Source organism: Salmo trutta, unplaced genomic scaffold (assembly GCF_901001165.1).
Source record: "Salmo trutta unplaced genomic scaffold, fSalTru1.1, whole genome shotgun sequence".
NCBI lineage: Eukaryota > Metazoa > Chordata > Actinopteri > Salmoniformes > Salmonidae > Salmo > Salmo trutta.
In genome coordinates, this window is record NW_021822911.1 from 13,187,619 (window position 1) to 13,215,525 (window position 27,907).

Genomic DNA, 27,907 nt, shown 5'->3' on the forward strand with positions numbered 1-27,907 from the left:
AGGTGTAACACATACTGACTAACGAGGTGACACCAATCAATGCGTCCTACGTGCTAACGAGCTAGACGTGCTAAGGAGCTAGACGTGCTAAGGTGCTAGACGTGCTAAGGAGCTAGACGTGCTAACGAGCTATACGTGCTAACGAGCTATACGTGCTAACGAGCTATACGTGCTAACGAGCTATACGTGCTAACGAGCTATACGTGCTAACGAGCTATACGTGCTAAAGTCCAACCTCATAACATAAATGGAAAAACCAAAGCCTGTAACACCTTAAGACAACAAATATATCCTATATTTTTGTTGGAAAAGTTTGCTCACCACCAACAGAAAACAACTTCCATTTCACATTATAATCAACTACAATGCTTCACCTTCTACAATATAAACATGGTGTCTACTGGCTGTCAACAATTGAAAACAAGAAAAAACCCGTATTTCTAAATAATAATATACAATAGTATTATTTGTTTCTCCTTTTTCTTTCTATAGAATCCTAAATACCACTAGCTTCTAGAACTCTCGTCTTCCTAAAACTCACTAGCTTCTAGAACACTCGTCTTCCTAAAACTCACTAGCTTCTAGAACACTCGTCTTCCTAAATCCCACTAGCTTCTAGAACACTCGTCTTCCTAAAACTCACTAGCTTCTAGAACTCTCGTCTTCCTAAAACTCACTAGCTTCTAGAACTCTCTTCTTCCTAAAACTCACTAGCTTCTAGAACTCTCGTCTTCCTAAAACTCACTAGCTTCTAGAACTCTCGTCTTCCTAAAACTCACTAGCTTCTAGAACTCTCCTCTTTCTAAATCCCACTAGCTTCTAGAACTCTCTTCTCCTTGGAAGGAACCCAAACAAAACTCATCTCCAATACGGGAAAAACGTGCAGTCAAAATAAATAAAGATCCATAGCAACGCACTAGCTAAACGCAAAACACAAATCTTATATCCATTTGGGGGGGAAATCAGGTTGAACCTGCTCTTGAAACTAACACAACAAAACAAAAAACACTTGGAAATTGAGATATATTTTACCTCACTGGTTAGAGGACAACCTGCAGAAGACAGTCAGCTACATTTTGGAGTGATGCATTTAAATTTAGGGGTCCCTAAACAAAGGAACACAACACTTATTTGTCATAACTCATTAATATCATGTTGAAATCAATTGTGCCGAGAGGAGGGAGATGAGGTTGCACGTCCTGTTAAAACTAACAGCTCAAAAACCACACGGAATCATGTGTACATCACTGGTTAGAGGACAATTTGTAGAAAACAGCCAGATACATTTTGATTCAAGTGCGTAACCAACATGGTAAGTGTAACACAACTCTTTTTGTGTTCGTCACTTTTTATTATATCTCATAAATAGTAACTCTTCCATTTCAGAGCCTGGATTTTCCCCCTGAGGCTAATATCCATATCATGTTGAAATCAATAGAACAGGGGACAAACGTTTAGGGTTCTACATTGTGACATCATTAAAATACTCCTTCTACAATGTTAAACATTCTACATTGTGACATCATTAAAATACTGCTACTACAATGTTAAAACATTCTACATTGTGACATTATATCATTGATATCATGAAACAACTCATTCATGTATTTTCTGATGTTTGATCAGATGTCTTTTACCGGAGAATCTCTTGTCACACTGATCACAGCTATAAGGTTTCTCTCCTGTGTGTGTTCTCTGGTGTCGAGTCAGACAGCCAGATGTAGTAAAACTCTTCCCACATTGACCACAGCTATAAGGTTTCTCTCCTGTGTGTCTTCTCTGGTGTCGAGTCAGAGAGCCAGATGCAGCAAAATTCTTCCCACATTGATCACAGCTATAAGGTTTCTCTCCTGTGTGTATTCTCTGGTGTAGAGTCAGATGGCTAGATGAAGTAAAACTCTTCCCACATTGAGTACAGCTAAAAGGTTTCTCTCCTGTGTGGATTCTCTGGTGTGATATGAGGCTGGTTGACCTAGTAAAACTCTTCCCACATTGACCACAGCTAAAAGATTTCTCTCCTGTGTGGATTCTCTGATGAATTTTAATGCCTGATGAAGAGGTGAATCTCTTCCCACAGTCAGAGGAGCAGTGAGTTCTCTTCCCTGTGGATCTCTGCAGGTGTTTCTTGAGGTGTTTTGATCTGGAGAGACAGCCAGATGTAGTAAAACTCTTCCCACATTGACCACAGCTATAAGGTTTCTCTCCTGTGTGTCTTCTCTGGTGTCGAGTTAGAGAGCCAGATGTAGTAAAACTCTTCCCACATTGACCACAACTATAAGGTTTCTCTCCTGTGTGTGTTCTTTGGTGTAGAGTAAGATAGCCAGATGTAGTAAAACTCTTCCCACATTGACCACAGCTATAAGGTTTCTCTCCTGTGTGTCTTCTCTGGTGTCGAGTCAGAGAGCCAGATGTAGTAAAACTCTTCCCACATTGACCACAACTATAAGGTTTCTCTCCTGTGTGTGTTCTCTGGTGTAGAGTCAGAGAGGCAGATGCAGCAAAACTCTTCCCACATTGATCACAGCTATAAGGTTTCTCTCCTGTGTGTACTCGCTGGTGTCTTGTCAGATGGCAAGATGAAATGTAAGTCTTCCCACATTGATCACAGCTATAAGGTTTCTCTCTTGTGTGTGTTCTCTGGTGTGATATCAGGCTGTCTGGCCGAGTAAAACTCTTCCCACATTGATTACAGCTATAAGGTTTCTCTCCTGTGTGTACTCGCTGGTGTCTAGTCAGATGGCAAGATGAAATATAAGTCTTCCCACATTGATCACAGCTATAAGGTTTCTCTCCTGTGTGTGTTCTCTGGTGTACAGTCAGGTAACTAGATGAAATAAAACTTTTCATACATTGATTACAACTAAAAGATTTCTCTCCTGTGTGTATCCTCTGGTGTGATAACAGGTTGCTTGACTGAGTAAAACTCTTCCCACATTGAGTACAGCTGTACGGTTTATCTCCTGTGTGTGTTCTCTGGTGTAGAGTCAGAGAGAAATATGTAGTAAAACTCCTCCCACATTGATCACAGCTATAAGGTTTCTCTCCAGTGTGAATTCTCAGGTGTACTTTTAGTGCTTTTAATCTTAAGTAACTCTTCCCACAATCAAAACAGTGGTGAGATTTCTCTCCTGTGTGTGTTCGCTGGTGTATTTTAAGTTCTGATGAAGATTTGCAATGTTTTCCACAGTCAGAGCAGCAGATAGATTTCTTCCCTGTGGGTCTCTGCTGGTGTTTCTTGAGGTGATAGAATCTGGACAGACTCTTCTCTGACTCGTTAGCATCATGATGTTGAGGCTCCCCAGAGGATCCATGATAGTCACGTCTCTCTCCTGTGTGAACAAGTCAGACAGATAGTTAAAGGCTCACAACAGCAGAAATCCACTGAAAAAGGTGATGCCAACAGCGTAGCCATGATACTGTACAACAATTGACGTCTGTAATGAATGTTAAAATTACTTGACAATTGTCTTAAGACAGTCAAGTGAGCAACAATAGTCATATTTAGTCTTGTTTTCACATTAGTAGTAACTACAAATAAGTAAAAGGTGTTGAACTCCTAAGCAGTGTGCCAGGCGACTTTTGTTCTCAAATATAGGCCCCTTTCTGTGTTTGCTAAAATTGCGACAAGGGCGATGCGCACACAATTTGATTGCAGAAACACCTCCCTGCTAATGCAGAAACCACTAGTTATGGATGTAGTATATCTGCCTGGAGCAAAAATGGTGAGCAAGTGGCCTAAGCTGTGCCATTAGAGATTCTGGGTTCGAGTCCAAGCTCTGTTGCAGCCGGCCGCGACCGGGAGGCCCATGGGGCGACGCACAATTGGCCCACCGTCGTCCGGGTTAGGGGAAGGTTTGGCCGGCAGGGATATCCTTGTCTCATCGCGCACTAGCGACTCATGTGGCGGGCCGGGCGCAGTGCACACTGACCAGGTCGCCAGGTGTACGGTGTTTCCTCCGACACATTGGTGCTGCTGGCTTCCGGGTTGGGTGGGCATTGTGTCAAGAAGCATCGCGGCTAGGTTGGGTTGTGTTTCGGAGGTCGCATGGCTCTCGACCTTCGCCTTTCCAGAGTCCGTATGGGAGTTGCAGCGATGAGACAAGACTGTAAGTACCAATTGGGGAGAAAAAAGGGGTGAAAAAAATATTTATATATATTTAAAAAATGGTGAGCAAAGATTAGTTATCACAATGTATTCTGAATATTACAGCACTAGATCAAGAGTGCTACTCAAGGAAACTCACATTAAGCTCTGAGTCTATTCACTAATTCACCACCGTGGGGGAAAACTCAGGGGAGTTCTCATAGGCTGACAGCAAATAAAGCCTCCATTTCCAGGTTGATTATGATTATTATTATCATCATTCGACACTACTTTGGATTATAATTGTAAGGCTCGTTTGAATGTCCTGATTTAATATAATGTTTGTGTTATTGTCGAAAATGTACTACTTTATATTTAAAAACGACTTCAACCAGTAAAATGATCATTGGCTAGTTTTCCATCAGCCTGACAATGAGATTTTGTCCACTAAGTGTATGTGGTCTATAATCTCACCTAACAATAACATAGACCTACTGTAGGACCCATAACTTCACCTAACAATAACATAGACCAACTGTAGGACCCATAACTTCACCTAACAATAACATAGACCTACTGTAGGACCCATAACTTCACCTAACAATAACATAGACCTACTGTAGGACCCATAACTTCACCTAACAATAACATAGACCTACTGTAGGACCCATAACTTCACCTAACAACAACATAGACCTACTGTAGGACCCATAACTTCACCTAACAACAACATAGACCTACTGTAGGACCCATAACTTCACCTAACAATAACATAGACCTACTGTAGGACCCATAACTTCACCTAACAATAACATAGACTTACTGTAGGACCCATAACTTCACCTAACAACAACATAGACCTACTGTAGGACCCATAACTTCACCTAACAATAACATAGACCTACTGTCGGACCCATAACTTCACCTAACAACAACATAGACCTACTGTAGGACCCATAACTTCACCTAACAACAACATAGACCTAGGACTATAAATCATTTAATATTTTAGGTGAAACAAGGAGACTAAAATGTCTTTGTCATGACATTTCATAACCTGATCACCAGATAATTTTGTGAATAATCCCACTAGGCTACTCTGTAATGTGTTGTCATTCTAAATGTCCTGAATAAAGGAAAATAGCTCTGTGTGTTGTACAATAGCCTATCCATCAAGGAACAGTTCTCTACACATTATGAGCTAAGTATCTCTGTGTTCAGACAGACTAACGAGACCCTACTGTAAATCAAGTAGACAATAACACATTATAAACATCGATTTGTTTGGGATGTTGGATCCAACGTGGAGCATGGCATAACTGTCTTTACCAGAGTAATGAATTAAGAACTACATTTGACTGGCATGCAGAAAATGATTTCCTGGATCAGCTGATGATAGTTGAACATGTGACTGTAACTAAACAGCTACAGTATTAAGTATTATGTGTCATTATTTAAGAACCGCATTAATGACAGTATCCATTTGGGTGTTGTCAATAAAGTTAAGGTGACTCTCGGTTAGAACCATTGGATTTAGTAAACTGAAATGATTTAGGATTTCTGTGCCCATGAAAACTCTTTTCCCAGCGTAACATAAGGAGACAATAAATGTTACGTAGGTAGAGAGCATTTCTGAGATCTGAATACAAAAAAACTGTCCGACAGCAAGATCCAGTATTTAAGTTAAAGTTCATCATATGACAAGCTTAACGTTATGACTATAACTACTGTTCCCTGAAGGAGGGAAACTAGGTACAACATACTATTAAATCCACACCTCGCTGGAAGCCCAGCATTCCACAGGTGATGAGCGTGAGACTCGGATATATTCCTTAAATGATTTAATCCTTAAATTTAATACCTCAATTCACTTACCCAGGAAGTGGCGGAGCCAAACAGGTGTTGTACCTCGTTCGTAACTGGCACGCAGATCGGTTGAAATGGTAAGATAAATTGGCACTTCAAACAGAAATGGAAAAAGTTTGCCTATTTTACCGGAAACTCCAGGAGCATAACGTCAGAATTAACGAAGGCCAGCAGCAGGTTGGGAATTGGTTATTTTCTTCTGGTTATATTGATCTCTGGCTTCCTTAAGTCATTTGTGTGTGTTAATTATTTAATCAAACGCTTGAAGCATCAGTTCAGTTCAAGTTCTGCACATAGAGTTGATTTTATTAAACACACGGGGTGTGTCTATATGAACAAATACACGTCATAACATTTCAACCAATCAATTGGTAGAAAGAAAATACTATTTAAAAAAAAATAATCTGCCCTAGAACATACAACATACATGCATTCAGACCCCTTCCCTTTTTACACATTTGGTTATTATAATAATTATATATTTTTTTCAATTATCAATTTTCAGACAATACCTCATAAACACATCACAATACCCCATAAAAGTGAGAAAAAAAAGTTTAGAAATGCTTATATATATATATATACACACACACACACATCTCTCTCTCTCTCTCTCTCTAGGTCATGCCAGTAGGTTACAGTAGGTTGTATATCTCTAGGTCATGCCAGTAGGTTACAGTAGGTTGTAACTCTCTAGGTCATGCCAGTAGGTTACAGTAGGTTGTATCTCTCTAGGTCATGCCAGTAGGTTACAGTAGGTTGTAACTCTCTAGGTCATGCCAGTAGGCTACAGTAGGTTGTAACTCTCTAGGTCATGCCAGTAGGTTACAGTAGGTTGTAACTCTCTAGGTCATGCCAGTAGGTTGTAACTCTCTAGGTCATGCCAGTGGGTTACAGTAGGTTGTAACTCTCTAGGTCATGCCAGTAGGTTACAGTAGGTTGTAACTCTCTAGGTCATGCCAGTAGGTTACAGTAGGTTGTATCTCTCTAGGTCATGCCAGTAGGTTACAGTAGGTTGTATCTCTCTAGGTCATGCCAGTAGCCTACAGTAGGTTGTATCTCTCTAGGTCATGCCAGTAGGTTACAGTAGGTTGTATCTTTCTAGGTCATGCCAGTAGGCTACAGTAGGTTGTAACTCTCTAGGTCATGCCAGTAGGTTACAGTAGGTTGTATCTCTCTAGGTCATGCCAGTAGGCTACAGTAGGTTGTAACTCTCTAGGTCATGCCAGTAGGTTGTATCTCTCTAGGTCATGCCAGTAGGTAACAGTAGGTTGTATCTCTCTAGGTCATGCCAGCAGGTTACAGTAGGTTGTATCTCTCTAGGTCATGCCAGTAGGTAACAGTAGGTTGTATCTCTCTAGGTCATGCCAGTAGGCTACAGTAGGTTGTAACTCTCTAGGTCATGCCAGTAGGTTACAGTAGGTTGGAACTCTCTAGGTCATGCCAGTAGGCTACAGTAGGTTGTATCTCTCTAGGTCATGCCAGTAGGTTACAGTAGGTTGTATCTCTCTAGGTCATGCCAGTAGGCTACAGTAGGTTGTAACTCTCTAGGTCATGCCAGTAGGTTACAGTAGGTTGTAACTCTCTAGGTCATGCCAGTAGGTTACAGTAGGTTGTATCTCTCTAGGTCATGCCAGTAGGTTGTAACTCTCTAGGTCATGCCAGTAGGTTACAGTAGGTTGTACCTCTCTAGGTCATGCCAGTAGGCTACAGTAGGTTGTATCTCTCTAGGTCATGCCAGTAGGTTACAGTAGGTTGTATCTCTCTAGGTCATGCCAGTAGGCTACAGTAGGTTGTATCTCTCTAGGTCATGCCAGTAGGTTACAGTAGGTTGTAACTCTCTAGGTCATGCCAGTAGGTTACAGTAGGTTGTAACTCTCTAGGTCATGCCAGTAGGTTACAGTAGAGTGTATCTCGCTAGGTCATGCCAGTAGGTTACAGTAGGTTGTAACTCTCTAGGTCATGCCAGTAGGCTACAGTAGGTTGTATCTCTCTAGGTCATGCCAGTAGGTTACAGTAGGTTGTATCTCTGTAGGTCATGCCAGTAGGTTACAGTAGGTTGTATCTCTGTAGGTCATGCCAGTAGGCTACAGTAGGTTGTATCTCTCTAGGTCAAGCCAGTAGGCTACAGTAGGTTGTAACTCTCTAGGTCATGCCAGTAGGTTACAGTAGGTTGTAACTCTCTAGGTCATGCCAGTAGGCTACAGTAGGTTGTAACTCTCTAGGTCATGCCAGTAGGTTACAGTAGGATGTAACTCTAGGTCATGCCAGTAGGTTACAGTAGGTTGTAACTCTCTAGGTCATGCCAGTAGGTTACAGTAGGTTGTATCTCTCTAGGTCATGCCAGTAGGTTACAGTAGGTTGTAACTCTCTAGGTCATGCCAGTAGGTTACAGTAGGTTGTAACTCTCTAGGTCATGCCAGTAGGCTACAGTGGGTTGTATCTCTCTAGGTCATGCCAGTAGGCTACAGTAGATTGTAACTCTCTAGGTCATGCCAGTAGGTTACAGTAGGTTGCATCTCTCTAGGTCATGCCAGTAGGTTACAGTAGGCTGTATCCAAGTGGAAACAATTATCAACCCAATGTGGAAAGTGTTGAATTTGGTCAACAACAAAATGAATGGCTTATTTGCTACATGAGGTTTACTTGATCTAACAGAAGTTTCGTAATGATTAAGTTATTACGTGGACACGTGACATACCGACAACTTTGATAAAACACTATAGGAGTTGTCTCCAGATGGCTATGCATATTCATGCTAGTAGCTTAGCATCTCTCTCCATTGAATACAGGCGGTTGACGTCAACAACCCTCATAGAATATAAACAATAGATTACAATATTAAGATGTATCCACCAATCCAAAGACAGGATAGGCGGGAGACAGACAACCCACAGTGCAGCTTTGTGGACAACGACTCCCCTTGTCAGGACGGAGAGACATCTTGTCAGTATATCCATAATCTTTGGTGTAGCCAACCCAACTCTCACATGGCTCTATTGGGGGTCACGGTGTGTAGTAAAACATCACTACATTAAAATCACTACATGCCGTGACCCCCCCCAGTCTGCGGTCAGCAGATAGACCCTCCTCAAATATATATGTTAAGTCACTTTTTGGAAACGGAATGGAGAAAACAAGGGGTAGCTTGTTCTCTACGTCGTCTGATTCTAGACATATCAGTCATCATCCCAGGACCCTCCGTTGAAGAGGTATTGATGAGCCAACTCCGAATATCCACAGTTAAAAACTAATTGAAGGCGGTACTTACTGGTGTTAATCAGATCTCCTGTCTCCTCCTCTTCATCTTTCAATGTGACAGTAATCTCTCCTTCCTTCTTCACTCCAAAAACAGCATCATCCTCTTCTTCCTCTTGTTTAACTGAAACGTCTTTCTCTTCTTCTTTCACTGTAACAGCCTCACCCTCTACTTGTTGTTTTACTGTAACATCCTCTTCTTCCTTCTCCTCTTTCACGACAATGTTCAGACCCAGAGCTTCTTTCTCCGTCCAACAGACCTCCTCTTCTTTAACAGGAGGGGAGTAGTTTAGGGAGCTCATGTTCGGGGATGTTAGCTAGCTAGCTATCATTAGCGACTAGGCTAATGCTAACTTAACCAGCCAGCTACTATAGCTGACTAATACAAAATAACGTAATATTAAATTAAATAGGTTAACAAGTAGATACGACAGAAGTGTGTCTAAAACACAGTAGGTAATATAGACCGAAAGCGTATAAATAGCTTGAATCTTTCGGCTATGTTGGCTAGCAAGCTACCGAGGTGGTTGACGAGCTGTTTATGAAGAACCGTCCACTAGATTATACGTCACGCTGCAGCATCGCCTGAAAGACGCACATCGCCGTCTGCTGACTGGAGGGAAACGCAGTTGAGGATCAGATTTTATATTCAGACTAAGATTATTTTACATGGATTTAATTAAATAATACTATTATATTGAGACATACAAAGACAGGAATGTGGTGATTGATTAGTGAGAATAAAAAATGTTCCCTACAGCACATTTAAGGCAGTTTCATTCAGTCAAACAACATATAAATAAGTAGCCAGTTACTGTAGGTCTTTACTGCTCCTACATGGTGTAACAATACATCATGTAGATGTATATAATGAACAGACTAGGTCTATACTGCTCCTACATGGTGTAACAATACATCATGTAGATGTATATAATGAACAGACTAGGTCTATACTGCTCCTACATGGTGTAACAATACATCATGTAGATGTATATAATGAACAGACTAGGTCTATACTGATCCAACATGGTGTAACAATACATCATGTAGATGTATATAATGAACAGACTAGGTCTATACTGCTCCTACATGGTGTAACAATACATCATGTAGATGTATATAATGAACAGACTAGGTCTATACTGCTCCTACATGGTGTAACAATACATCATGTAGATATATATAATGAACAGACTAGGTCTATACTGCTCCTACATGGTGTAACAATACATCATGTAGATGTATATAATGAACAGACTAGGTCTATACTGCTCCTACATGGTGTAACAATACATCATGTAGATGTATATAATGAACAGACTAGGTCTATACTGATCCTACATGGTGTAACAATACATCATGTAGATGTATATGATGAACAGACTAGGTCTATACTGCTCCTACATGGTGTAACAATACATCATGTAGATGTATATTATGAACAGACTAGGTCTATACTGCTCCTACATGGTGTAACAATACATCATGTAGATGTATATAATGAACAGACTAGGTCTATACTGCTCCTACATGGTGTAACAATACATCATGTAGATGTATATAATGAACAGACTAGGTCTATACTGCTCCTACATGGTGTAACAATACATCATGTAGATGTATATAATGAACAGACTAGGTCTATACTGCTCCTACATGGTGTAACGATACATCATGTAGATGTATATAATGAACAGACTAGGTCTATACTGCTCCTACATGGTGTAACGATACATCATGTAGATGTATATAATGAACAGACTAGGTCTATACTGCTGCTACATGGTGTAACGATACATCATGTAGATGTATATAATGAACAGACTAGGTCTATACTGCTCCTACATGGTGTAACGATACATCATGTAGATGTATATAATGAACAGACTAGGTCTATACTGCTCCTACATGGTGTAACAATACATCATGTAGATGTATATAATGAACAGACTAGGTCTATACTGCTCCTACATGGTGTAACAATACATCATGTAGATGCATATAATGAACAGACTAGGTCTATACTGCTCCTACATGGTGTAACAATACATCATGTAGATGTATATAATGAACAGACTAGGTCTATACTGATCCAACATGGTGTAACAATACATCATGTAGATGTATATAATGAACAGACTAGGTCTATACTGCTCCTACATGGTGTAACAATACATCATGTATATGTATATAATGAACAGACTAGGTCTATACTGCTCCTACATGGTGTAACAATACATCATGTAGATATATATAATGAACAGACTAGGTCTATACTGCTCCTACATGGTGTAACAATACATCATGTAGATGTATATAATGAACAGACTAGGTCTATACTGCTCCTACATGGTGTAACAATACATCATGTAGATGTATATAATGAACAGACTAGGTCTATACTGCTCCTACATGGTGTAACAATACATCATGTAGATGTATATAATGAACAGACTAGGTCTATACTGCTCCTACATGATGTAACAATACATCATGTAGATGTATATAATGAACAGACTAGGTCTATACTGCTCCTACATGGTGTAACAATACATCATGTAGATGTATATAATGAACAGACTAGGTCTATACTGCTCCTACATGGTGTAACAATACATCATGTAGATGTATATAATGAACAGACTAGGTCTATACTGCTCCTACATGGTGTAACAATACATCATGTAGATGTATATAATGAACAGACTAGGTCTATACTGCTCCTACATGGTGTAACAATACATCATGTAGATGTATATAATGAACAGACTAGGTCTATACTGCTGCTACATGGTGTAACAATACATCATGTAGATGTATATAATGAACAGACTAGGTCTATACTGCTCCTACATGGTGTAACAATACATCATGTAGATGTATATAATGAACAGACTAGGTCTATACTGCTCCTACATGATGTAACAATACATCATGTAGATGTATATAATGAACAGACTAGGTCTATACTGCTCCTACATGGTGTAACAATACATCATGTAGATGTATATAATGAACAGACTAGGTCTATACTGCTCCTACATGGTGTAACAATACATCATGTAGATGTATATAATGAACAGACTAGGTCTATACTGCTCCTACATGGTGTAACAATACATCATGTAGATGTATATAATGAACAGACTAGGTCTATACTGCTCCTACATGGTGTAACAATACATCATGTAGATGTATATAATGAACAGACTAGGTCTATACTGCTGCTACATGGTGTAACAATACATCATGTAGATGTATATAATGAACAGACTAGGTCTATACTGCTCCTACATGGTGTAACAATACATCATGTAGATGTATACTACCGTTCAAACGTTTGGGGTCACTTAGAAATGTCCTTGTTTTTGAAAGAAAAACACATTTTTTGTAAACAGTGTGCCGTCTTTCTTGTTCTTTAATAACAAAGCTTTTCTAAATAGTGTTTTTGCATGCAGCAATTCAACCATGAAGGGCTGATTCACGCAGTCTCTGAACAGTTGATGTTGAGATGTTTCTGTTACTTGAACTCTGTGAAGCATTTATTTGGACTGCAATCTGAGGTGCAGTTAACTCTAATGAACTTATCCTCTGCAGCAGAGGTAACTCTGGGTCTTCCTTTCCTGTGGCAATCCTCATGAGAGCCACCCATACCTTGTCCCAACACAACTGATTGGCTCAAATGCATTAAGAAGGAAAGAAATTCTACAAATTAACATTTAATTGAAATTAATTCCAGGTGACTGCCTCATGAAGCTTTTTGAGAGAATGCCACGAGTGTGCAAAGCTGTTATCAAGGCAAAGGGTGACTTCTTTAAAATATCTCAAATATAAAATATATTTTGATTTTTTTAACCCTTTTTTGCTTACTACATGATTCCATATGTGTTATTTCATAGTTTTGATGTCTTCATTATTATTCTACATTGTAGAAAATAGTACAAATAAAAACACTTGAATGAGTAGGTGTGTCCAAACCCTTGAATGGTACTGTATGTAAATGTGATATTTCAGTTGTTTTTGTTACATTTGAAACATTTATAAAAACCTGTTTTTGCTTTGTTGTTATGGGGTATTGTGATGTCATTCTGGGGTATTGTGATGTCATTATGAACTATTGTGATGTCATTATGGGGTATTGTGTGTAGATTGAGGGTAAAATATTGATTTAATCCATTTCAGAATAAGGCTGTAACGTAGCAAAATGTGGAAAAAGTGAAGGGGTCTGAAAACTTTCCAAATGCACTGTATATATAGGGGCAGTACTTAGTGACATCACTTCCTGAAACAGGAGGAAAAATATATAACATAGGTTCACAATATCAACATTCAATGTATCAAAATATATGACCAAGCTGGAAGTGTAAACGCCAGCCCAGCCACAATCCTAGAGGTTCACTGATGATCAACCTCCTCCTTCACATCTGACTCCTGATGATCAACCTCCTCCTTCACATCTGACTCCTGATGATCAACCTCCTCCTTCACATCTGACTCCTGATGATCAACCTCCTCCTTCACATCTGACTCCTGATGATCAACCTCCTCCTTCACATCTGACTCCTGATGATCAACCTCCTCCTTCACATCTGACTCCTGATGATCAACCTCCTCCTTCACATCTGACTCCTGATGATCAACCTCCTCCTTCACATCTGACTCCTGATGATCAACCTCCTCCTTCACATCTGACTCCTGATGATCAACCTCCTCCTTCACATCTGACTCCTGGTGATCAACCTCCTCCTTCACATCTGACTCCAGTGATCAATCCAGAGCGTCTTCTTTTTTGGGGGGAATCCCGATGGACGACGTAATCCAATAGGCCGTCATCACCACCACCGCCCACTAGTTAATTGTCATTCGGGTTATCAATAGGAAGAGCATTAGCAATATGTCCTGTCTGGTAACTTGTCTCGTTCAATGGATTTACATTGGCAGGTGCACAGGGAGAAACCCCATTAAAACACTTTTGGAAGTCTTTAACTATAACAAAGTCTGTTGCCTGTGATGTTGGGACAAATGATAGTCCCTTATTATACAAGAGACAAAATCCCCTAATTCTACAGCACAACGGCAGAGTCATGTCTTCAGTGTAAAACTAACAATGACTCAATGATCCTTCTGGGAATGTTATGATGTCATAAAGTTATGGGAGGAGTTAGAAAGTTGGCTGTCAGAAGTACAATATTACTGTTAACGCAATAGAAAGGTCAAATGCTTTATTATCTAAAAATGTAAAGTTCTGGGCGACGGTGAGAAATAAAATGGTGCAGTTTGAGGCCATGTGGTGGAGAGTGATGCAGGAGCTGGAGATGGGGGTGTGTCAGTGTTGAGATGCGTGCGCTGAAGATGTGTGCTAGTGGGTCTGGGAAGGTGTGATGTAGTTAATGTTAATATGATGTCGTTTGTGTGTGTATGTTTTGTATTGTTTATAAAATAAAATATTTTTTAAGTCCCAATGCAAAGTTACACCTCACTGTTCTATTTTTAGAGATATTACATAAAACCAATTAGAATTACAAAGAATGCCAAAGTCAGGTGTGAGGTAATATGGAGGACCAGTCTATTCCCTATGATGTAAACTACAACAGAAATAACTTCAAATGTATAACTTCATATTAAACCAATCGTTTGCACTCATGGGTTCCCACTAGTGTCACGGTTGTCGTTGGTTAAGGAGGACCAAAACGCAGCAGGTATGTGTATGCTCATCTTGACTTTTAATAAATTCAATAATGAACACCAAAAAGAGACCGAACAACAAACAGTCTGGCAAGGCACAAGGCTAAACTCAGAACAATCTCCCACAATTAAACAGACAAATACACCCAACTAATATAGGACTTCCAATCAAAGGCAACACCTCACAGCTGCCTTCAATTGGAAGTCCACCTCAATTAACTCAACATAGAAATAGATCAACCAGACTACACATAGAAATACATCAACATAGACCATAACTCAAAACCTGGAAAAAATAAATCAAACGCCCTCCTAACTAACACACCACCCTGAACCACATAAAACAAATACCCTCTGCCACGTCCTGACCAAACTAAAATGACAATTAACCCTTATACTGGCCAGGACGTGACAACTAGATAACACAACCACACAGTATATGAAACGCATGAGGTGTGGCTAATGTTGACAAGCTGGAGCTAGCTACCGAGCTAGCATACAAACTCTGTAGCACAGAGTAGATCCTCCATATGACGTAGAGAAATAGTGCATTGTGGGTAGTTTAGAAGATATCCAGAAATAAGTTAAGAAATATGTAATAACACAAAAATATAACTGTACTTATAGGAAACCAGATCGTGACTACAGCTCAGTTACTAAGTCTTTAACCACACTGTGTTGTTACACTGGTGAGTAAAAACTCATGCTTCCTACCCTTTAACTTGTTGTCTGAAAATAAAATGTACATTTTACTGAACTGCGTCCAGTCAGCAGATGGACTAGATGCCTCTTAGGCCGCCCATTGTGACTCCATCAAGAATTCAGCAGAGCAAGTTTGTATGAAGGTCTGGTTATTAAATGGGTACATAGTTCAATAGTAACATCCTCTAAAACGCTCTGGTACAAACTTTGCTGCCCTGTTTCCAATTGTCCACATGGCTGGTAGAACCTATTCAAGTAAGTAAATAAATAGGTTTTGAAAAAGAAAAAAAAACGATGTATTATTAGCTAACTAGCTACATTGCAGGCTAACTCAAATGAGCTGCTAAATGAGCTAGCTATCTAGCCAACTTCAAATACTGTATAGATAGATAGCTAGCTAAGTGAATTAAATATCACCAGCTACCTAGCTTCATATTAGCTAGCTATCTTGATGTATTTATCACTGTAAAAAACAAACTCCAAATGCATTTGTAGGTAGCTAGCTAACAGCCATGGAGGAGGGTGAAAGGATAGCAGCCCCAACTGTCAGTGAGAGAGGAGGCTATTCTGGATAGGGCAGGTACTTTTGTGTAGTTCCTGTCCCTAGAAGTGAGGACGGAGATAATAGTAACATAATATTCAGTGTGGTGTAATTTGACTATAATGAAGTCTGTTTCTTGTGAGGTTTTCTGTCCTCAGATAAAGAGCTCTATGAAAGCCAGTCTACATATGAAGAGGTCCCAATGAAGAGCAGTGGTTCTCAGTCCTGGGGACTCAAAGAGGGGCACATTTTTGTTTTTTCCTTCACACTGCACAGCTGATTCAAATGATCAACTCATCATCAAGCTTCAAGTGGTATTTATGTATTCATTTGTGATGCCGTCCTTGATATGATCCTGTTATTGTCACATGCTACACATGCACATATGTGTGCTCATACATTTATCAATCCAATGTTATCATGATTTGTTATCAGGGATATTATACTTTAGTAATCCCCAATGACCTGGTGATGTAACAGTCTAATAATTACATTGTCTTCCATATTCCTACAGATACCTTGTAACTGGAGATTCCTTCAAAACGATTGCCTACAGTTACCGTGTAGGGCACTGCAAGGTTGGGTGACCAGGGTCATCTAGGACTGCCTCCTGGAGGAATTCAGGTGTGTGAAGGCTACCTGTGTCCTGCGTAACTTCATGAGGATGGACATGAGGACCAGGAGGGGATCTGCAGCTCATCGCCGTGTGCCAGAGGAGGAGTCTGCTGCTCTGCAGGATGTTTCAAGGATGGGGTTCAACAACGCAGCAAGAGAGGCAATCCGTGTGCAGGAGATCTTCACCTCCTACTTCTTCAAAGAGGGTGCTGTTCCCTGGCAACACCCTAGACTACACTATGCACAACCAAAGGCTCTTTTAAGAGCCATTCACATTGCAATAAGAGTATTCTTCCATTTACTGAGCTATGTCAACTGCAGTTATTCAATTCACAGTTTCTCTCCCTTTGATTTCTACTTCTCATGTGAGGGTGCTGTGTAGGTAAGGGTGTGATGTCTGTGCAAAAACAAAACAGGCTATTTTAAATCACCCATATTGAAAAAATGTAGAACAATTAGACACCCTGTAACCCACACCTACACACTCATGTATCAATCTGATTGATGGATTGTGTTGTGCAGTAAACAGGTTCAGGTGTATAACTGTGGCTCCTTCCACCTTCAAAGAATAGGCAAGAGGGCCAACCATGGAGAATAGTAAGACACTTCATTATTTCTATAACTACGCTGTATTGTTTGTCCTCGTGTGTCCGTTCATGTTTTTCAGCATAAAGTCTCTGCAGCCACTTAGTGTGGTGTGGACACCAGGTGAGGCCACACACAGATTCCTGTTGAACACTGTCGCTTTAACTACCTTATTTTCTCAATAACAGTCTCTCTCCTTCACTTCATCCCTCTCTCCTCTTCTCCCTAAATCCTCTAGGTTATATCAGCTGTGTCGGCGAACCCCTCCTGCATCTGAACTGGCTACATAGAGGGCACAGCATGATCAGAGGTGAGAGGTCACTTGGTCAGGTCAACAGGAAGTATTATTAAAGAGATGCTTTACATTGAAATACAGATAGAGATGCAGTAGTCCCAGAGTTAATGATCCCAGGTCAGTTTATATTATACAGGAAGTATTATTAAAGAGATGCTTTACATTGAAATACAGATAGAGATGTAGTTAGTCCCAGAGTTAATGATCCCAGGTCAGTTTTTTATTTCACCTCCTGATTGATGACTAACAATGTTAGAATAAAAAATAAAAACACAAGGCTTAAACATGCTCTCTCTCTCCATCTGTCTCTCGTCTGCAGGTATGTTTTGATGTGAGAGGATGCCAACCCCCAGTCCCATCATCGCCACCTCACCTGCTTTTAAGAACCTTTGGGCCGACGAGAGACACTATTATGTAATTGTGATGAACTGAGAGAATATTTATGTAGCACTGTGATTCATTAATCATGTGCTGCCTTCCCTGCTCCTATGTGCTTACCTCTTTCCCTTTCTGTCTTTTACACCTCTCTCACCACCTCCTCTTTCTTCCTCTGTTTTTATAATGCACAACAGATGTGCATTGAAGGACAGATTGAACTTGTATTTATAACACTTGGTTAATGAGCTTTTCAATAAAGCGTTTCACATTCTCTACTGGTTGAAATGAAGTGTAATTTGATGAAATACTCCACCTATCCTGTGTTTATCAGATCAATGCAGATGAAGGGCATCAGATGTTGAGATGAACCAGTGTTAGAGTATTTACATGATACATAGGAAGTGTAGTGTTCTGTTTTTAACATTATATTTCTTTATATATTAATTAACTAGTTAAATCCTGTTTCTAGTCTATTAGTTACAATGTGTAACCATTGATGTCCCAGGACCAAGATTGGTAAACACTGTTGAAGTGTATAATTGTAATCCATACATGCAGACACAGCGTCATTCAAAGACTGGAATTTGATACTCCTGGTATTGGATATGACTGAAAAATAATCTCAGACATTCATACCTAAACTGCACCTTTATTTGCCAAGGTAGAGTACATGATCAGTGAATATATTAAATGTACAGGCTACAATGTGGGGATCTCATGCATGGTAATAACTACATGTATATATGACTTGCATCCTTGGCACAACATGATATTATATTCTACTCAATCCATAGGCTTCATTAATGTCATTCAGGCTGTTTTGAAGTTGATACAACTGGCTATGATAGCTGAGGTTCATAAGTTCTGAACTAATATGTATACCAAACGTTTGGGTCCATACACAGATCGGCTAGAGAAGCTAGCTACACATCCATAGGCATACAGGTATTATAATCATCCACAGCACAATAAGCAAGAACATAGCTAGCTACGTTATTTCATCTATCTGCATGGCACATATCAGCAAGGCAAGCTTACACACTTGTACATTCAATTTGCAGTAAATTCTTCAGCTAACTAGATTCTATACATTCACTGTTTCACAAAACGACAGCCTGGTTTGCTGGTTGTTTCAGGAGTCCCTAAAACAACCAGAATGACAATTTCATACTCATGTCACAACACCCATAAAGCTAGTCAGCTAGCTGGCTAATGTTAGCTAGTCAGCTAGTTGGTTAATGTTAGCTAGTCAGCTAGCTCGTTAATGTTAGCCAGTCAGCTAGCTGGTTAATGTTAGTTAGTCAGCTAGTTGGTTAATGTTAGCTAGTCAGCTAGTTGGTTAATGTTAGCTAGTCAGCTAGCTGGTTAATGTTAGCTAGTCAGCTAGCTGGCTAATGTTAGCTAGTCAGCTAGTTGGTTAATGTTAGTTAGTCAGCTAGTTGGTTAATGTTAGCTAGTCAGCTAGTTGGTTAATGTTAGCTAGTCAGCTAGCTCGTTAATGTTAGCTAGTCAGCTAGCTGGCTAATGTTAGTTAGTCAGCTAGTTTGCTAAATCGCGATTTTCGTAAATCAACTTCATGATAAAAAAGCATAATCGTTTGTCTCTACATTAACTAACATTCCTGTCAACTGTACATGTTTCTGCATGATTCGTTATGATGTTATAATCCCTTACATTTCCTTCCATCCTAGTATTTCTGTCCTCCATCTTTGATCCAGTTCAGTTCTGTGTAGGGGTACCCCTCTTTCCTAGTATTTCTGTCCTCCATCTTTGATCCAGTTCAGTTCTGTGTAGAGGTAACCCTCTCTCCTAGTATTTCTGTCCTCCATCTTTGATCCAGTTCAGTTCTGTGTAGGGGTACCCCTCTCTCCTAGTATTTCTGTCCACCATCTTTGATCCAGTTCAGTTCTGTGTAGGGGTACCCCTCTCTCCTAGTGTTTCTGTCCTCCATCTTTGATCCATTTCAGTTCTGTGTAGGGGTACCCCTCTCTCCTAGTGTTTCTGTCCTCCATCTTTGATCCATTTCAGTTCTGTGTAGGGGTACCCCTCTCTCCTAGTATTTCTGTCCTCCATCTTTGATCCAGTTCAGTTCTGTGTAGGGGTACCCCTCTCTCCTAGTGTTTCTGTCCGCCATCTTTGATCCAGTTCAGTTCTGTGTAGGGGTACCCCTCTCTCCTAGTATGTCTGTCCGCCATCTTAGATCCAGTTCAGTTCTGTGTAGAGGTACCCCTCTCTCCTAGTATTTCTGTCCGCCATCTTTGATCAAGATCAGTTCTGTGTAGGGGTACCCCTCTCTCCTAGTATTTCTGTCCTCCATCTTTGATCCAGTTCAGTTCTGTGTAGGGGTACCCCTCTCTCCTAGTATGTCTGTCCGCCATCTTAGATCCAGTTCAGTTCTGTGTAGAGGTACCCCTCTCTCCTAGTATTTCTGTCCGCCATCTTTGATCAAGATCAGTTCTGTGTAGGGGTACCCCTCTCTCCTAGTGTTTCTGTCCGCCATCTTTGATCCAGTTCAGTTCTGTGTAGGGGTACCCCTCTCTCCTAGTATTTCTGTCCTCCATCTTTGATCCAGTTCAGTTCTGTGTAGGGGTACCCCTCTCTCCTAGTATTTCTTTCCTCCATCTTTGCTGAAGAAAGTCTAACAGTCACTAGTGCAGCAGCAGCCTCCCCCGGTCCTAGTGCCGGCCTGATAGGAAGTTTAAGATGCGACGTTGACGAAAAAAATAAATCACAGAAAAAATATATTGACTGATATGATAATTTATTTAGGGGGGGGTTAATGAATATTCTAGCAACGTCCCTGATTCCTACCCTTTAACTTTTTGTCTGAAAATTAAATAAACATTTTACTCAACTGCGTTACCCACTCCAGTCAGCAGATGGCGGTCTGGGAATTTAAGGTGAGGTTGTTAGTGTGACGTATAATGTAGTGGACAGAACTCTTCTTTCAACAGCAGCAACAGTTATTCAGCCACCTCGGTAGCTTGCTAGACAAAATAGCCGAACCAATAAAGCTCTTTAGACGCTTTCGTGTATATTAGCCACTGTGTTTTAAACCCACTTCTGTCGTCTAGTTAGTTATCCGATTTAATTCCATATTTTCGGTGTTGTTATTAGTCAGCTAGCATTAGCTTAGCTAGCTAACATCCCCGACCATGAGTTCACTAATCTACTCTCCTGCTGCTAAAGAAGAGGTCTGCTGGATGGAGAAAGAAGAGGCTGTTGAAATACAAAAACAAGTAGAGGGTGAGGCTGTTACAGTGAAAGAAGAAGAGAAAGACGTTACAGTGAAAGAAGAGGAAGACGCTTTCAGAGTGAAAGAGGAGGAGGATGTTACTGTAAAAGAAGAGGAGGATCCAGTTTTTGGAGTGAAAGAGGAGGAGTGGGAGATGATTGTTACATCGAAAAAGGAAGAGGAGGAAACTGGATATCTGGGCCCGGTTTCCCAAACGCATCTTAAGGAATCCAATGGTTCTAACGATGAACTTAGCAATAAGATGGTTTTGGGAAACCGTTCCCTGATTAACACTAGTAAGTACTGTCTTAAAAACAGAGGCACAAACTCTGCAGTTGTTGAACTGATGTGTGGTGTTAAAGGGGAAATATGCAATAGCTACATCCATATTGTGACTTTTATATTAGTTATTTATAGCCATTGATTCTTGAAGAATATAACACATGTCTCATGAGCTTAGTTCAACTGTTGTTCCCCATCAGAACCACAAATAAGCTTTTTTTTTTACTCCAATGTTTAGAAACAATGTAAATCAACACTGTATAGCCTCAACATGGTTAAAACTATAACGTTGATATCATGGTTGGTCAGTCCTTGCATCCATAGGTCTGTCTGTCTGTAGTTATATGTCTGTAGTTACATCATCTTATTACCAAAACAGTGGTGGAATGACAGCTTTGTTGTTGTATGAACTGCAGATTGCTGGGTTGTGTGGGTTTATTCAACAGTAACAAAATGGCTGCCCAGAGGCTTGGTTTGGTAAACAGCTGAGGGATGGGGGAAGGACGAGTGTAACCACTCTCAAATTCATAGAGAAAGCTATTGTAGCAACCGTAACCCAACACCTAGAGACCTCTTCAAGAAGTTCAGACATCTTGGCGTAACAGTTATAAGGTGTTGGCTTGACAGTCGCTGGACCCAGGTTTGAGTTCAGCTCAGGGCTACCCCATGAATTCACTACACTACGAATACAAGGACTGGCTATCCATGAGGTCATAATGATAGTTTAACCAGGTTTCTAGGTTATATAGTATATTCTAGAATTCATCCATGATGTCATAATGATAGTTTAACCAGGTTTCTAGGATATATAGTATATTCTAGAATTCATCCATGATGTCATAATGATAGTTTAACCAGGTTTCTAAGCTTTATAGTATATTCTCGAATTCATCCATGATGTCATAATGATAGTTTAACCAGGTTTCTAGGCTATATAGTCGACACCCCGTTTGGCGAAGTTGGCTGTCTTTGTTAGGAAGAAATAGTATTCACACAGTTCGCAACGAGCCAGGTGGCCCAAACTGCTGCATATACTCCAACTCTTTTCTCTGTATACATCAATGATGTCGCTCTTGCTGCTGGTGAATCTCTGATCCACCTCTACGCAGACGACACCATTCTGTATACTTCTGGCCCTTCTTTGGACACTGTGTTAACAACCCTCCAGACGAGCTTCAATGCCATACAACTCTCCTTCCGTGGTCTCCAACTGCTCCTAAACACAAGTAAAACTAAATGCGTGCTCTTCAACCGATTGCTGCCTGCACCTGCCCGCCTGTCCAGCATCACTTCTCTGGACGGTTCTGACTTAGAATTTGTGGACAACTACAAATACCTAGGTGTCTGGTTAGACTGTAAACTCTCCTTCCAGACTCACATCAATCATCGCCAATCCAAAGTAAAATCTAGAATTGGCTTCCTATTTCGCAACAAAGCATCCTTCACTCATGCTGCCAAACATACCCTCGTAAAACTGACCATCCTACCAATCCTCGACTTCGGTGATGTCATTTACAAAATAGCCTCCAATACCCTACTCAACAAGCTGGATGCAGTCTATCACAGTGCCATCCGTTTTGTCACCAAAGCCCCATATAATACCCACCACTGTGACCTGTACGCCCTCGTTGGCTGGCCTTCGCTTCATAATCGTCGCCAAACACATTGGCTCCAGGTCATCTACAAGACCCTGCTAGGTAAAGTCCCCCCTTATCTCCGCTCACTGGTCACCATAGCAGCACCCACCTGTAGCACGCGCTCCAGCAGGTATATCTCTCTGGTCACCCCTAAAGCCAACTCCTCCTTTGGTCGTCTCTCCTTCCAGTTCTCTGCTGCCAATGACTGGAACGAACTACAAAAATCTCTGAAACTGGAAACACTTATCTCCCTCACTAGCTTTAAGCACCAGCTATCAGAGCAGCTCCCAGATCACTGCACCTGTACATAGCCCATCTATAATTTAGCCCAAACTACTACCTCTTCCCCTACTGTATTTATTTATTTATTTAATTTATTATTTTGCTCCTTTGCACCATATTATTTATATTTTAACTTTGAACTTTCTTCAAATTACAAATCTACCATTCCAGTGTTTTACTTGCTATACTTTATTTACTTTGCCACCATGGCCTTTTTTGCCTTTACCTCCCTTATCTCACATCATTTGCTCACATTGTATATAGTCTTATTTTTTTTCTACTGTATCATTGATTGTATGTTGTTTTACTCCATGTGTAACTCTGTGTTTTTGAATGTTGTCGAACTGCTTTGCTTTATCTTGGCCAGGTCGCAATTGTAAATGAGAACTTCTCAACTTGCCTACCTGGTTAAATAAAGGTGAAATAAAATAAATAAAAAATATACCCTGACTCTGTTGCAGAGGTGACATACTTTCCCTAGTTAAAAGAAATTCATGTTAGCAGGCAATATTAACTAAATATGCAGGTTTAAAAAAGATATACTTGTGTATTGATTTTTAGAAAGACATTGGTATGTCTTTATGGTTAGGTACACGTTGTAGCAACGACAGTCCTTTTTCGCGAATGCGCACCACATCGATTATATGCAACGCAGGACAGGCTAGATAAACTAGTAATATCATCAACCATGTGTAGTTAACTAGTGATTATGATTGATTGATTGTTTTATATAAGATAAGTTTAATGCTAGCTAGCAACTTACCTTTGCTTCTTACTGCATTCGCGTAACAGGCAGGCTCCTCTTGGAGTGCAATGTAAAGCAGGTGGTTAGAGCGTTGGACTAGTTAACCGTAAGGTTGCAAGATTGAATCCCCAAGCCGACAAGGTAAAAATCTGTCGTTCTGCCCCTGAACAAGGCAGTTAACCCACCGTTCCTAGGCCGTCATTAAAAATAAGAATGTGTTCTTAACTGACTTGCCTGGTTAAAAAATATGTATTAAATTTTTTTTTTTTAAATCTGTGGCCAAAAATACCTATTACCGATTGTTATGAAAACCATCCATAACTAGTGGTTTCCTCATTACCAGATATACTACATCCATAACTAGTGGTTTCCTCATTACCAGATATACTACTTCCATAACTAGCGGTTTCCTCATTACCAGATATACTACATCCATAACTAGCGGTTTCCTCATTAGCAGGAAGGAGTTTCTGCAACCAAATTGTGTGTGCTTTGCCCTCGTGCCGCAATTTTAGCAAACACAGAAAGGGGCCTATATTGGAGACCAAAAGTGCTTGGAGTTTCAACAACATGAATAACTTATTTCTAGTCTACAATCTTAGATGTTTCTACTAATGTGAAAACAAGACAAAATATGGCTTTTCTTGCTCATTTTAAGTCAAATAATTTTAACTTTCATTACAGACGACAATTGTTGTACAACATCATGCCTACGCTGTTGGCATCACCTTTTACAGTGGATTTCCGCTGTTGTGGGCCTATAACCATCTGACTTTGTTGTTCACACAGGAGAGAGACGGGACTACCATGGGTCCTCTGGGGAGCCTCAACAACCTCATGATGCTGACAAGGCAGAGAAGAGTCTCTCCAGATCAGAACACCTCAAGAAAAACCTGCAGAGATCCACAGGGAAGAGAACTCACTGCTGCTCTGACTGTGGGAAGAGATTCACCTCCTCAGCAGGCATTACAATTCATCAGACAATCCACACAGGAGAGAAATCGTATAGCTGTGATGAATGTGGGAAGAGTTTTACTTATTCATCCAGCTTGATAACACACCGGAGAACATACACAGGAGAGAAACATTGTACCTGTGATGAATGTGGGAAGAGTTTTGGTAGTTCTAGCTGTCTGAAGAGACACCAGAGAACACACACAGGAGAGAAACTTTATATCTGTACTCAATGTGGGACGAGTTTTGATACATCTAGCCATCTTATTGTACACCAGAGAATACACACAGGAGAGAAACCTTTTAGCTGTGATCAGTGTGGGAAGAGTTTTGTTCAATCTAGCCATCTGAAGATACACCAGAAAACACACACAGGAGAGAAGCCTTTTGGCTGTGATCAATGTGGGAAGAGTTTTGTTCAGTCTAGTGATCTGACAGTACACCAGAGAACACACACAGGAGAGAAACCTTATAGCTGTGATCAATGTGGGAAGAGTTTTGTTACATCTAGCAGTCTGACTATACACCAGAGAACACACACAGGAGAGAAACCTTATAGCTGTAATCAATGTGGGAAAAGTTTTACTCAGCAAAGCAACCTGATATCACACCAGAGAACACACACAGGAGAGAAACCTTTTAGCTGTGATCAGTGTGGGAAGAGTTTTGTTCAATCTAGCCATCTGAAGAGACACCAGAGAACACACACAGGAGAGAAACCTTTTAGCTGTACTCAATGTGGGAAGTGTTTTGTTCAATCTAGTGATCTGACAGTACACCAGAGAACACACACAGGAGAGAAACCTTATAGCTGTAATCAATGTGGGAAGAGTTTTGTTCATTCTGGAAATCTGACGTTGCACCAGAGATCACACACAGGAGAGAAATCTGATAGCTGTGACCATTGATAATCTGATAAAAGATCTCTGATCAAATATCAGAAAATGTATACATGAAGGAGTTGTTTCATGATATCAATGAAATAATGTCACAATGTAGAATGTTTTAACATTGTAGTAGGAGTATTTTAATGATGTCACAATGTAGAACCCTGAACGTTTGTCCCCTGTTCTATTGATTTCAACATGATATGGATATTAGCCTCAGGGGGAAAATCCAGGCTCTGAATTGAGAGAGTTACTATTTATGAGAGTACTATTTATGAGATTTAATAAAACTTGAATCAAAACACAACACTTCAAAATGTTTAGGTTTTCAATATATCGCCAACTGTTTCTGCTTATTGGTTATTGATTTGGACACGTTAAAACTGTGTTTTGACATTGCACTATTCTCATTTAGCAAAATGTCATTGAAAAGACGTTGAAAATAAGACTATGCCCGATGTCCAATATATTTTCGGTTGTAGTTGAAAGTGAAAGTTGAAAAGAGGTCTTTTCTGGTCGTTTTTTCAATGACTTGAAAACAGCTTCATTTCAACGTACTTGCAGCCTATACACATGGACGCAGTATAATAAATTGGTCTATAATCAATTTTATTAACAATCCTACATCACTCCAGCATTTATTGACAACATTCAAATGCTAATTGTCTTTATTCTACTACTGAAGAAGCATGACTCAAATCACCTCATATTTCAAACATTCAGCCTGACAAAAGATACGTATTATTATTCCATGCCTCACCATTAAGTTAATTATTACCAATACATATTAACAAAGGGGGGTATATTTGGTTTTGATATTTCATATTTACAATTCATGTAACATTTAGTAATCATAATTATTTATGCAACCAACTGACCATTTTTGGGTACAATTATATTGACATTGTTGCCCTGCTTTTAGAATATCAGGGATCATTCTGATGTGCCAACCCAAATGTACTAGAGCATGACATTGGGGACTGGGCCCCGATCCAACAACATGCCTATCGAGATATTGCAGGAGTTTGCTCTTGAAATCAGACATGACTAATACAATTTGATTTGAGTTTTGTTTGGGCTCGTTCCAAGGGAAGGGAGTTCTAGAAACTAGTGGGTTTTAGGATTCTATAGAAAGAAAAAGGAGAAAAAAATTATGATTGTATATTATTATTTAGAAGTACTTGTTTTTTCTTGTTTTTAATTGTTGACAGCAAGTTGTTTTCTGTTGGTGGTGAGCAAACTTGTCCAACAAAAATATAGGATATATTTGTTGTCTTAAGGGGGAAGGTGTTACAGGCTTTGGTTTCCCCATTTATGTTTTGAAGTTGGTCGTTAGCACGTCTAGCTCGTTAGCTCGTTAGCACGTCTAGCTCGTTAGCTCGTTAGCACGTCTAGCTCGTTAGCCCGTCTAGCTCGTTAGCCCGTCTAGCTCGTTAGCACGTCTAGCTCGTTAGCTGGTATAGCTCGTTAGCACATATAGCTCGTTTGCACGTATAGCTCGTTAGCACGTATAGCTCGTTAGCACGTATAGCTCGTTAGCACGTAGGACGCACTGATTGGTGTCACCTCGTTAGTCAGTATGTGTTACACCTGTGCTGGCTTGTCCATCTCGTTAGTGGGAAGGTGTTTCACCTGAGCTGGTCCAGGTTCTATTTAAGAGTGTCTGGCCCAGTGCTCCAGTTGTCTTGATACATGTGGAGAGTCAACACTTTTAGTTGCTCCACCTTTTTGGTTTGCTTCCTGTCTTTAAGTTTGGTGTGGGTTTTTCTTTTGTTTTCCTCTTCTTGGGCAGATTTAGTGGGTCTCATGGTGGGTGTCTTTTAGGTCCCAGTTGTTGTTACTAGTCAACTTTCAGTGGACACCCCCATAGTGTCTT

General features: G+C 40.2%; 2 protein-coding genes across 2 annotated transcripts in view; one reads left to right on the forward strand and one right to left on the reverse strand.

Annotated features, from left to right (window-relative positions):
• Positions 1–1,674: 1,674 nt before the first annotated feature.
• LOC115186739 (zinc finger protein 420-like) lies at positions 1,675–3,210 on the reverse strand (the record flags this gene model as incomplete). The annotated part of the gene is made up of 2 exons (XM_029746262.1): positions 1,675–2,048; positions 2,151–3,210. Coding segments are annotated over 2 exons (1,434 nt in total), but the record flags the coding sequence as incomplete, so codon positions are not given.
• A 20,816-nt stretch (positions 3,211–24,026) lies between these two features.
• Positions 24,027–27,907, forward strand: part of LOC115186489 (zinc finger protein 271-like) — a gene marked incomplete at its 3' end in the record, with an annotated part of 177,799 nt that continues 173,918 nt past the window's right edge. Inside the window, exons 1-2 of the mRNA XM_029746110.1 lie at positions 24,027–24,034; positions 25,155–26,051. Coding sequence (XP_029601970.1) covers positions 24,027–24,034; positions 25,155–26,051 — 905 coding nt within the window. The remainder of the gene's footprint in view (positions 24,035–25,154; positions 26,052–27,907) is intronic.